Source organism: Mustela nivalis (assembly GCF_964662115.1).
Source record: "Mustela nivalis genome assembly, chromosome: 6".
In the NCBI taxonomy this organism is placed as follows: Eukaryota; Metazoa; Chordata; class Mammalia; order Carnivora; family Mustelidae; genus Mustela; species Mustela nivalis.
The window spans coordinates 89,042,752-89,055,273 of NC_139025.1; the positions used below are offsets into that span (position 1 = coordinate 89,042,752).

At 46.7% G+C, this 12,522-nt stretch overlaps 1 protein-coding gene and 1 long non-coding RNA gene across 7 annotated transcripts in view; both read left to right on the forward strand.

The window, feature by feature from the left end:
• The first annotated feature begins 1,804 nt into the window (after positions 1 to 1,804).
• LOC309867170 lies at positions 1,805 to 7,467 on the forward strand. Its single transcript, XR_014313013.1, has 2 exons — positions 1,805 to 3,151; positions 4,284 to 7,467. It is a non-coding gene; the product is annotated as an uncharacterized lncRNA (long non-coding RNA).
• A 3,451-nt stretch (positions 7,468 to 10,918) lies between these two features.
• Positions 10,919 to 12,522, forward strand: part of MEIS2 (Meis homeobox 2) — a 207,818-nt gene continuing 206,214 nt past the window's right edge. For 4 of the 6 annotated variants that reach the window (XM_082735620.1, XM_082735617.1, XM_082735619.1 and 1 more), the window contains exon 1: positions 10,919 to 12,027. In XM_082735620.1, coding sequence (XP_082591746.1) covers positions 12,016 to 12,027 — 12 coding nt within the window. In that variant the 5' untranslated portion in view covers positions 10,919 to 12,015. The other 2 variants (XM_082735618.1, XM_082735616.1) reach the window with 2 other exon arrangements.

Sequence of the window (12,522 nt, forward strand, 5' to 3'; positions counted from 1 at the left end):
TCAGCAGCAGCTTCTTCAGAATCTGGTAGTGAATGAAAACGGGGTTAGGACAGAATGAGGCGAAAGAGATTCCAGTGAGCCCTGCTGAACCAGGCAGGACTAAGAGTTCCCTCTTTTCAAATAAGAACTGAGTATAGAAAAGTCAACTTCTACTTGATGAGAGATTGGGAGGTGAAATGGGCTCATATGTAGGCCTTCCAAAGATAAACAACTGTGAACTTACCTTAAATTCCCTTTTAAATTAACTTTGATTTAGTAAATTTCCTGGTAACTTCTCCAGACTGGGGAAATAGAAATATGCGAAAAGTGGCATCTCATAAACCTCTCTTTTAGGATAAATGAGTGTTGTGGGGGAGATGGGGAAGGAACAAGGTAAGAGGTGACGGAGCAAAAATGAGAGAAGGAAGGAAAAACGGAAAGGAAGTAATAAAGAAAGAGAGAGCATTCTGCCAGTTGACTTCATTTCCACACGATTCCACCCACTCTGAGCTTCTGTTGTTGCTTTGTTTATGCAAAGTTAGCGGGGCTAAGACAGAGTGAAGGGCTGAGAGATCCACACTGAAGAAGGCAAAAATAATTTTTCAAATGTAAATGAAACACACACACACACACACACACACAAGTTTGGACCTGGGCAATCCCAGCCTGCAGACTGAAATGAAAACACACTGAGGCGGGGTAGGTGGGAGGCCCGGCGGCAGCGGGCGGGGGTGGGGGGGGGGGTGTTGTCGGTGACCGGGGAGCTCTGGTGAATATCAGGTTCCGATTAGTGACAACTCAGAAGTCACGCAGGCGGCTGGGGGAGGGAAGTTTGCCAAGGTCTCTCAACTCCACGGAAGAGAGAGCAGCTTCCCTGGGCGCCGGTCGGAGCTGGGAGTACCCAGAGAGACCTCTGTCCCGGCCCGAGCGCTCACACCCTGCCCAGAGATTGAGTTTGTCAGCGATCATAAAATGGGAATTGATTATTCCAGCCACCATTGATTAGGGAAGAATGCTTACTGCAGCAGCGGGGGAAAGGTTAAGAGGAAATTGACCTTCTTCTTAGGTGACATAAAGTCATTAGGTAAATGAGATATTCACACAGGAGTTTTAAAAGGTCATGCTCAATTTTTATTTGTAGCTGAAGAATCAACCTGGAGCGCGGCTTAGGGCAGGGACCCCGGTCTTCTGGACGAGTGGACCCACAGGAAGAGAACTCTCGCAGCGCTGGGCAGGGGCGCGGGTGGGGAGTGGGTTATTGTGTTGGGAGGATCCCGTTGGAATTGGCGGAGGTCTGGGGACGCGCTAGCTTTGTACCTCCTGCCTGACCTGTGTTTGCCGTTTCTGTGAATGTGTGTGTGTGCCTGTGTCCCCGTGGAGGTCTGTGCTTCGCGCCGGGCTCTCCTCGGTCGCTTTCGCGGGCCCCCGAAGGGATGTCGGGCAAAGACCAAAGACGGACAATTAAAAACCTTTACCCTACCAGAGCCGGCCATGTCTCACCCACAGGGAAAGAGAGAGAGAGAGAGAGAGAGAGTGAGTGTGTATGTGTGTGTGTGTGTTTAAGGAGAGAGAGAGATGTATTTATGCACATATTTATCCCTCTAATTATAGGAATTAATCCTCTTACTTATGACTAAAAGGTAACGTCGAAGGACGTCCCTTTGATGTGGAAAAGCATCATTTGTGACTCACATTCAGACTGATTAAGGAATAATTGTTGTTAAACGCTTTACAAGAGGAGAGTGTTTAATTGAGGGGCATTCGTAATTTTACGGCTTAGCACAAAATTAAACGTAATTAAAAACTCAGAAATTCCAACTGATTTTCCAATTATTTTTATTGTCTGAGCTAATTGTTACACAAGGGTATCACTTCTCCCCGAAGGCATTAAAGAAAAAAAAGGCAACAGTACCTTTCCCAAATTTTCACCCAGAGGACTGGGAGCTTTGTGCAGGTACAGGCCAGGTGAAGGACCTTCCTCCTTTCCCTCCGCCCTTGGTCTGCGCCTCACGCTCCTCCCTCCCCCACCGTAATTAAGCGTTTCAGCCGCTCTCCTTTCTCTGAGTTCCTGCAACACCTTGGGATGTGAGAAAGTGATGGCAGTTCTCTTCTGCAGATCATTACAGCAAAACTGGAAGTATCTGTAGAAGCCTGATGAATTTCTTGAAGTAACACTTGTCATACATGGCGGAGAGATTAAAAAAAACCTAAGTAAACACAACTCTCTGGGGGCGATCCCTCGATGCCTCTGCCTTCGAGTGTGTGGCAGGAGGGAGGTAATACGCAAACACGGACTGGGAGATGTTTATAAACGCGCACATGAAGACACACAGATGCATGCAGCAAACTTTCTTTTGCACCCCCCCCTTTTTTTCTTTTTCTTTTTTTTTTAGTTTGTTTGTTTTGAAGAAAAGATGAGTAAGAAAAGCTTCTCAGGTGGATTCTGGATTTTTTCCCCCCTAATGTTGGGATTGAGAGCTCAAGGCCAAGCTATTTTAGTATGAGTTGCTTCTCTTAATGTCCATACAGATTTATTTAAATACAACATAAGGTTTATAAAAAGTGCTTCAGTGTTATGGAAATGAAAATGCATCCTTACAGCTCATCCAGAAATGGCCCTGTCTTTCCTATCAGACTTGGAGGGAATCCTAGAAAATAAAAAATAAAATAGCATACAATTAGGGAAAACGTGAATTTATAAATTCCCACTAGTTTAGAATGAGTCTGGAGCAATGGAATGTTTCCGTTTCAAATGGAATGTTTAATTTCTCTATGATTTTTAGGCCAGAGTCTTCTGTGGATTCACGCTTTCTATCTGGCTTTCCCATCCACCACCACCACCTCCACCCCACCCCCCATAAAATAAATGATTGCCTCTGATCTGACGTGCCAGGTGAAAATGGGTAGAATTAAAACTGTCATTTCTCCTTCTAACTTGTGTCTTTTGATTGAGTTCAAAAGCTTTTAAAGGTAAAAACGTGCCTATCATTTATATGTATTATTTCTTTCTCTCCTATCACAGCTTCTAAGTAAAAGAAAGAAAACGTATTTATATTTTCAAATTCATTTTCCCTGGAAGATTTCAGTCTTCCAGGTAATTTGATGATGGACTCTGACACGTGGGAGAACGCCTGCCCGGCAGCAGCCCGGTTTACACGAGAGCGTTAAGGAGGTACATTGAAGTCCGGTTTTTTCATTTTTCTACCTAACTGGTTTATTTGGAGCTGAGATGTGGGTATTTAAAACTGAAGCTTTCCAAATACTACAATACTATTTTGGAGAAAAGCCTAAAGTAGGCAGAGTTGGGAAGAAAAGGAGGAAGGCTCCCTTTGAAAGTTAGAAATGGTGAAAAAGACATGTAATCCGATGTGGAAAATTGAGTAAAAGAGGCAGTGCACACTTTAGCTTAGGCAAAGATTGCTGAGTCCTTTGAAGAAACTGACACGGATTTTCCAGAGATGGGAGGAAAGAGAGAGATGGGGTGGGGGTGGGGGAATTCTAGGGTGGGCATTTTATGTAAATGAGTAAATTCGAAATGTAGTACAAATCCAGTATAGTAAAACTGACAGTTCTGACAGTATTGACAACATAAATATATGTTTGAACACTGCACTTTCAGACACTTAACCGATGAAGCAATAAAAAAAATTCGACTACAATATTTCAAATAATCGACATTGATGTTTTGATACATCATTTTTATACTCCCAATCGATCTATCACTCTGGGGCTGGTCAATTTTAAGTAAAAATGGGCTGCAATTATTTGCACCTTGGCTAATGATGACCTAATAACAGTCCTCAATTAATTACGCCCATACTGTTCTTTCTTCCTTTGGTGTTGGGGGGTTGGGGAGGAGGAAGTTACTGAGGAACAAAACCTATGATTGTGTCATTCCCCCCACCTTTCTATTCCATTTTTGAGATTATGGGGAGGGGGTCGAATTTCAGAATTAGGAAGGCGTCTTTGGTGATCACAGACGCTGCAAGCTGAGGTCGCCTCGTCTCAGTAGCCACCAGGTCTGTATTGTAATAGGGCTCTCACTTTTACTTTGCCAGGTCAAAACTAAATTTCGGAAAACAGAAAATGCAATCAGAAAGTTGAGTGACTCTAAATCTCCCCCAGGTCCCATATTCTTTCTTCAGTTTCAAGGAGTAGATGGAAGAGATTTGCTCAAAGGGAGAACTGAAGATTTCTCTAAAGCTCAGATTGTGGTGTATTTCTGGGGGTTGGAGAGAGAGTTACGAATTTTAAGAGAGTATCTAAAGCACCCAGTTGAAGTTGACTCTCTGCTTCCTCCCCAGTTGCCTAGGACTGCTCTCCACACCCCGCTGAGGGTTTATAGGCTACTGTTTAAAAGCAAACAGACAACAAAAAGCCACAGTAAGAGAGCAGACAAATCTCGTAGAGAAACGTTGGTGAGTACTGCATCCTCAAGCCTGCCTTCCCGCAGTTTCTAAGTGTTGGCTTTCTCCTCTCTCCCCGGTGGGCTCTTCAGTGCATTCGCTCACTCCCACTTTTCTTTCCCACTCCTCTCCAAATTTGGTGTGGTAGTGGGGGCTGAGGGGAGGATAAAGCTAGCTGTTTTTGAAAAACAAATCCTAGACAGGCCCAGGATATGACCTGGAGCAGGGCATTGTGATGTAGGATCCCGCAGGCAAGAGACGGTGTTGGGGATGGGAGTGGAGAGCAGGCACCCAGTTCTCTCCCAAAGGCCATGCACCAGCTGCTGCTCCCAGCCCTGTGAAGCTCCGACCCTTTCTTAAACTTGCACTGAGCCTCGGGTTCCTGACCTAAAACTTAGCTGGTCTCCACTAGTCGGGATTCCAGTGTCTGACTTCTTTCCTCCAAACTTTGCAAATGCAGTTTTAATCCCCCCCCCCCACAACCACCGCCAGCTGAGACGCTGGCACGTTAGGAACATGTTAAACAACATTAAGATGCTAATCAAAGACATAGGTGGCGAGTGACCCACGTTGGTTGAAGGTGGGAGCCCTCGAAGTTCTCCTTCACCAGAGCATCACCTAGTTCCGAGGCTATCAGTCTCTGACTGAGTCGTTCCAAAGCCATCTGTGCTGGGAGTTGGGGTGCGAGCTAGAAGAGGGGCAGCAGGAGGAAAGAAGAGGGACGGAATCAAGATCGCAGAAGAAACTAGAGAAAGAGGAGAGAGAAGGAAGGGAGGAAGGAAGGGAGCGCGGGAAGGAGCCCGCGACTGTGAGAGCAAGCGCACGGCGCGTTTGGAGCCCCGCCAGATAGCGCTAGAGGGCTATTTATTGAAATACTTTTCCTCCTGCAAGATAGTGAAACAGCTAAAATTGGGAGAAATAAGACGTAAGAGAGAGTAAAAGGAAAGAAAGTACAATGATTCTACCGCCTCTTAGTTAAGAGAATAAATTGTGGGGTGCTTTCATGTTATTAATGGGGGCGGGGGTGGAGAGAAATACATGGTAGAAAACCTGAATAAAGAAAGGACCAAAAAATAAACAAAACAAAGGCCCCCTTCTATCTCTTGAACCCACCTAGGAAGAGAGTGAGCAAAGTTAACAGGTAAGAGAGGAAGTGTAATGTAATTCTTCCTCGTCCCAACTTTCAGAGCTGCTGGTACATGGCTGGGAAGGTCAAGAACAGTTCACAAGGATGAGCTGAGGTTTATAGAGAAGAGATATTTTTAAAGTAATAGATGGCTGCAAGGGAATGGGGAAGGGAGACACAAACACATTATTGGAACCGCCAAATAAAATATATATCAAAAATTCCAACTGTCAGCCAGCAGGTCTGGAGCAGAAGAGAGTCCCTCTGCCTTTGTCCCAGGGATGCTGGGCTCAAGGCTCTTTCCGCAGGGCTGCAATCAAACTCCTTAAATAATAATTTATACATACTCTGGAAAACTTGGAGAAAAGAGCTAGACTACAAAAATTCACTGTTGCATTCAGAACCCAAAGTACAGTGAAACAGATGGAGAGAGAAGAGTATAGTGGCAAGGGTGGGGCCCAAAGAGAGGCAGGAAGAAGAAAACATTCTGATCCCCCTCACTTGCTCAGGTCAGGAATGCAAGAAAGAAAACTTCTTGCAAATAATACTTCAAAGTATTGATTTGGTTTTATTCTATAAACTCTAGCATCTCACACATCTAACTTCTCATTTAAAATTGCACTTTCCTTTTACCTGAAACATTTTTTTAATCAGAGTAATAATATCTTTCAAACCAGCAACAGAACCTCCATAAATAAAAACTAACCTTACAAAGGGGGGAAAAATCTGCTTAACCCAAAATACTCCAATTCAAAACATTAACTAAAGTTACAAATAAGATTAAGGTTGGATTTATTTGCTTCTCTAGCAAGCCGTCAATTATTCTAACTATTGTAAGAAGACAAAAAGGATTTAAACCCGGCGATTTTAATACACAGATTAACACTTCAGACCTCACAGTTCTGAGGAATTTGGAGTTATCTGTGCTGAGGACCTATAACTTTCCAGGAAAAAAAAAAAAAAAAAGATAGGCACACAGGCTTTTTTAAGGAAGGTGGGCAAATTTACGTAAAATAGAGCCTCGGTTCATAAATGCTCATTTCAAATTAAGTACTCTCCATAAAGCCAATGCACTTTAAATTGGGTAACTGTAGTGGGATTCATTAATTCTTTTTAAATTTTCAATGTAACCTATAATAGCATTCCATGTTGAAACAAAAAAAGAAAAGGAAAAATAGAAAAGGAGCCGTTCTTAGAAGTCTTAGGGATGCTTCAATAAGAAAGAAGTGATTAAAAACAGACTAGACTCTTAAATTTGAGAGGCCCCATCCCCCCCTCCTATTCACCCCCACCCGATCAGGGCCCCTCCCTTTCACCTCTTTTTTTTTTTTTAATGCAGTGCCCCACCCCCACTCCAGAGCTAAGTAGCAGATTTGGGATTCTGAAGAAATAGGTTTCAGCATCCATATTTGTTCTGGGGCACTTGTAAAATGCGATTTGTAGAGGGTCTTTAGCCTTCTGATTGTCTTTGAATTGTTTTTACTGAAACAGATCTTTTGCAGTTAATGAGTCCCCACGCAGCTGGACAGCTCCTCTCGGACACTGAGAACTCTAACCCCAAAATGACCCCAATTTGACACCGCAAGATGAAATTTTACCGCCTGTTAAAACCATTTCCAGCCTGGGCAAAAGGAGCTGACTGTTGACGGAGGTGTGTGCCGCCTCCTGCGACCCCCATCTCGTGCCTGTCTCCTGGGCCTGCCCCACCTACTTTTCCTTCACCCCAAATGTGGAAGAACAGATGAGCCTCACAGCCTGGATGGGGGTGCAGAGGCTGAGCCTGGAGCATCAGGAACGTAATATCAGGCTAGAAATCAGAAAGTGTGTTTACCCCACTGCTGTGGAATTGCTTCTAGTGGACTGGCAAAATTGGAGAAGGTAGGGGGAGATCAGCAAGTTCTTAAATGTTTTTCAGCTCTGTTAATAAAACATCAGCAAGCTGGTGGTTAAAAGTAATAATCTTTGAATTCATCAGATTGGCTAAGAACCGAAACCCTGATTCACCTCCAACTTGATCTTGTGTGTAATCTATTGCACTGGGATGCTATTTTACGCATACAGTTTCATAAATGACATGCAACTAGGTAAGTGAAATCTCTGTAGTCGTGTGAAATTTGGGGTTCTCCCCTTAGACAATTGGTGAATTTTTAAGTGATGCAGATTTTCCTCCATTAGGGCTTCATTTTTAACATTCTCACACTTCTTAACAGAAGTCTTTGGAGTTAAAGATGATGCGGAGTTTTTTTTTTCTTCTTTGAGTCTATCATAAAATGTCCTATTTCTCTCTCCCTCTTACATCAACCAGATTGTCCCTGTAGTTTGCTTTAATGTATTCATTACAATACAAAAGAAGTTACAGAATATTAGAAAGTAAGGAAGAAAGGAGTTCAGATTAAAATGATTTCTACATCGCAGAAAGGATTAAAATACATGAAAATCAAGTTTAAGCTTTTTTTCCCCCTTTGGTAAAACCCAAGATTATCATGGAATTATCAACCCATCATTAGTTTAACAACTGTTTGAAAATACAGAAATCATCAATCGCTTTTTTACTCGGATACACTGCCACATAAGAAATTTATGTATTTTTTTTAATCATGAAGTTTTCCTAAATAAAGGCTGTGGGGGATGCTAACTCACTTCACAGTACCACTATGAAAAAAAAGCGGTGGTAAAAGGAGCAGAAGGTAGCAACGCTGAATGTTTAAACTCAGCAATGTAGAGGTTTGTTTCCAAGTTGATCTTCAACAAAAGGAGCATTTATCAAGGAAATTGAATTTCTTTTTTAAAAGAGAAGTAATTGGCACTCACTATACAGGCTATTTAAAACAACAATAACCCTTTTGGCGACAATATATACGCAATATTGAAAATATGAACAACTGTTAGAATAAAAACCAAAAATCACTATAAACTTCTCAGCTAGCGGCGCTGCACGGGGAACTCGGATCCAGCAATTTCAAGATCTCTAGTAGAAAACGCTCCGCAGGCGAGACCAGATTGTTCTTTTTCTCTCATCCTTCCCACCCCGGCTAAACTGAATTCACGTAACTGCCGCTTGAAACAAAATTCTGCAAGACAACTTTTTTCTTTTGTGTCTTCTTTCCTTTTCTACTCACCTTTTTTTAATACGTCGACGAGCAACTCAGCAACAAATAGGGAGGATGCTTTTAATCTTGGAGTTCTTCTAGGGAAAAAAATCTGAGGAGGGAGACGGACCCTCCCCACAACCTGTAGGTTTCATACCCGTTGGATCACACAGGCTTGAAGCCCGGCGTAAAAGTGCTGGCAGTCTGGTCTAGACTCTCCTCTCCGAAGCTCCGAGTGCCCGGCCGTCCCTGCTCTGGTCAACTGGGCAAATACCTCGCAGTCCGCAGCCCCGCTCCCTGGCGTCGCACTACCCTCGCCTCTGCCAGCCCCTCCGCACTATCTTTATATGTGAGGGCCGATTTCCCGCAGACATCATTGTTATGATGGCTCATTTAATCAAACTGTTTAATTGCTCTGGTAATCACTATCATCATCACAGGTGCTCAATCATTCATTATTTTTGGAGGGCTTTATTGACCTCCGGAGCTCATTCCCCACTCCTATTAAAACGGGGCCAAATTTCTCAGACTTAGCTTGGTGTCTCAGCAGGCTGCGATGTAAGCTCAGTTGAGTGTTGCCTGAAAGCTTACAGTGAAGCAGAGAAGATGGAAAGCCGCCCCCCCCCCGCGCCCCAAGCTCATCTGCGCCCCCCCCTCTCTCTCTCACACACACACACACACACACACACACACACCTTTTATTTTCCCTATGCTTCCCATCCCCCAGGAAGTCGGGTCAAAGTCGCGCGCGGAAAATACCCTACTTTCTACTCTCCAGAATGAATTCAAAGTTGGAGAGGGAATCGGCTGTTGAGGAACAGTCTGTTTTCGAGTCTCTGGGTCAGGGACCATGAACCGGGAAAGAGCGAGGAGCTAGGGAGAGAGGGTGCTCTCGGAGCACACAGGGCCGGACTTCTGGGCAGGCGGGAGCCGGGGGAGGGGGGGTGCGGAGGGGGCAGCCGCGCAGCGCGCGCTGGGTGACCATAACTCCGCCCCCAGCTCCAGGCTCGGAGTGATTGACGCTTGGCCACCGGGAAACCCTAGGCGTGGAGGTGAGGCTGGGTGCAGCTCCAGCCAGGGATTGGGTGAGACACCGGCCAGAACTACTTTCTACACAAACCAAGTGGGATATTTACCTTCCTTCCCTCCTCCCGCCCCCTCTTCTTTTCCTTTTAGGAAAAGTTCATACGGAGTAGGTCAGTCTTCCCCATGTAGAGGAATTGCCCGGTACAATTAACACAACCATCAGCTGGCGTTACCACGCTCCGGTCTCTGCACCCTGGGCGACCACAACAAAGCTGGGCAGGGTATACCGACCAATTCTCCCTGCAAGGCATCTTATTTCTCTCCCCTCTGTCTCCAATGCTTCCCAGCTCTAAGTGAGAGCCACTTCGGAGGCGCACATTAGAGGCGCGCACACAGAGGCGCGCGCGCGCGCGAACACACACACACACACACACACACACACACACACACACACCCTTTTGGCGACATCAGATAACATCAAACACCCAAACGACTCCTCCCCACTTCCTCCCTCCCAATTCCACCGCTGCCCCCAGAGACTCTCCAGGGTGGCCGTTGTCCACCGCTAGGAAAGAGCCCTGAGTTAAGTTGATCTCTTCTTGTCCTGGAAAAATTAAATGTTGAAAACAAGGGTGCTGGATGTGCACAGGAAAGAAAGTACCACTTGAAAAAAAAAAAAAAAAGAACGAAAAAAACTGTAGTTCCGCAGTAGTACGGTTTGCAGAGCCTGCTGCTCCTGGATGTTAGCAGAAAGCCTTCACGGGCGCAGTAATCGGCTGGCAGAGGAGTGGGGGCCCGCGAAATTAAAAGGAACAAAAGCAAGAGCGCCATGCCAAATGTCCCCGAAACGACCCCATTAGGCTTGAGCCCTGTGTAATGGGAAAATGAACTAGAAGTAAGTTTGGAAAAAAAAAAAATTATAAGAGCTGAGGCTGTACCGTACTTTCCCTGTGGTTTTCTGCAGTTTTCCTCTCTGCGCTCTCCCTGTCCTCTTCATTCTCTCCCTCTTTCCTCTCTCGCGCGCGCCCGCCCGCATGCGCGCGCCCTCGGCCGCGCGCGCGCGCGAACACACACACACACACACACACACACTCACACTCCTCTTCCTCCGGCTCCCCCTCTCCGTCCCCCACCCCGCCGCCGCCCCCCTCCCGGGCCGTCCCCCTCCCCGGCCGTCCCCGCGGAGGAGCAGGCTCGCTGATTTGCTCGGGTCTGCCAAGCTCCTACCACCCCTCCCCCTCACCCCCCGCCTCCCCCGCCCCCCCCCCCCAGCCGGGGCCGTCCGATCGCACTCGCTGCATATCAGAGGCTCCGCGCGGCGCGCTCCTCCTCGCTCCCGCTCCCCACTCCCGGGATGTGTCTCCGCCGTACGACGGGCTATGGCCACCACGACTTCCGGGTTCCGTCATTTCGTTCTCCCGCCGCCGACCCGCGCCGCCAAACTGAGGCTCTTCTATAAGCCAGGCAGCAGCCAACCTGCCAACACCTACTGACACTCACTCATCTCCCAGAGAGAGAAAGAGAGCGCGAGAGAGCGAGCGCGAGAGAGCGAGCGCGAGTGAGAGCGAGCGAGCGAGAAAGAGAGAGAGGGAGAGACAAAATACCTACCAGGAAAGGGGGGGAGGAAGTCCAATTTTTGCAAACTATTCATTTTTTTTTCTTGATTTTTCCCCTCTGCTTTCTTTGAACGATACTTTAAAGAGAGAGGATCATATTATAGATACCGCGGGGGCCAAGCTAAAAGAGGGGGGGAGGGGGGAGGAAAAAATTCAAGAAGCAGAAACCCCTCGCGGAGTTTTACTGGAAGAAAAAAAACGGGTCTGAAAGATTCCTCCTCTTCATCATCATCAACCATCATTCATTCACTACCTTGACATTCCGGGCTTTGATTGACAGCTGGAGTGGCAAAAAGCCATGAAACACGACAGTTCGGTTACATGTGGGCTGCTGACGGGCCGCTCGTAACCTTCAGTTCGGGGGCTTGACAATTTTTTTTTCTTCTGTTTCTTCTTTTTCTTTTCTTTCTTTTTTTTTTTTTTTTCCAACTGAGGGGAAGAGAAGAGAAAGAGGGGGAAAGGAGGACCGAAAAGGAGGAGGAGGGGAGGGGGGAGGAGGAGGAGGTGGAGGAGGAGGAGGAAGATCAGGAGGAGGAGGAAGAAGAGGAAAAAAGAGAAAAAGAAGAAATATCACAGGAAAAAAAAAAAAACTCTTCGTTGTCTTGCCTGGGCTTTTTTTTCCCCCCCTAAAAATAACATATTGGAGAATTGGGAGAAGTCTTTTTGGTTTGGAAAAAAAAAAAAAAAAGGAATCTTCAGCCTAGATCACTTTCTTATCCGGACTGGGATATTAAATATACGACACATCCAGGAGTTTATTGGAGCGCAGACTGATGGCGCAAAGGGTAGGTTTAAATCTCCAACACTTACCTAGATATAAATCCTCTCCTAAGAGGGGCCTGTCCCGATGCCTCCTCTCCCTTCAACGCTGCTGCAGCTCGCTGCTTGATGATGGCGGCCAGTATTTTAAAAAATAGCAGCAAAATTATTCATCGGCTTTTCCCCCCCGTGCCTCTGCGTGTGTGCGAGTGTGTGTGTGCGTGCGTGTGTGCGTGTCTGGGCGCGCGTGTTCCAGCGCTGTGCGAGCGGGCGGGCGGCGAGTGCGTGTGAGTGGTGTGTGTGTGCGTGTGCAATTGTTACACGCTTTCGCCTCGCTCCAGCTTTTACCCCAGCAGCGCGATTCCCCCGGTTCTCCTGCTGCCGCCGCTGCCGCTGCTGCGCCGCTGCCGCCGCTGCTCCCGCGGCTCGGGGCGGGCACGGGCTGCGTAGGAGCCGCCGCCGCCGCCGGGGCCGCCGCTGGGGCCGCGCTGCCGCAGCCGCTGCGCCGCCGCCTAGACTAG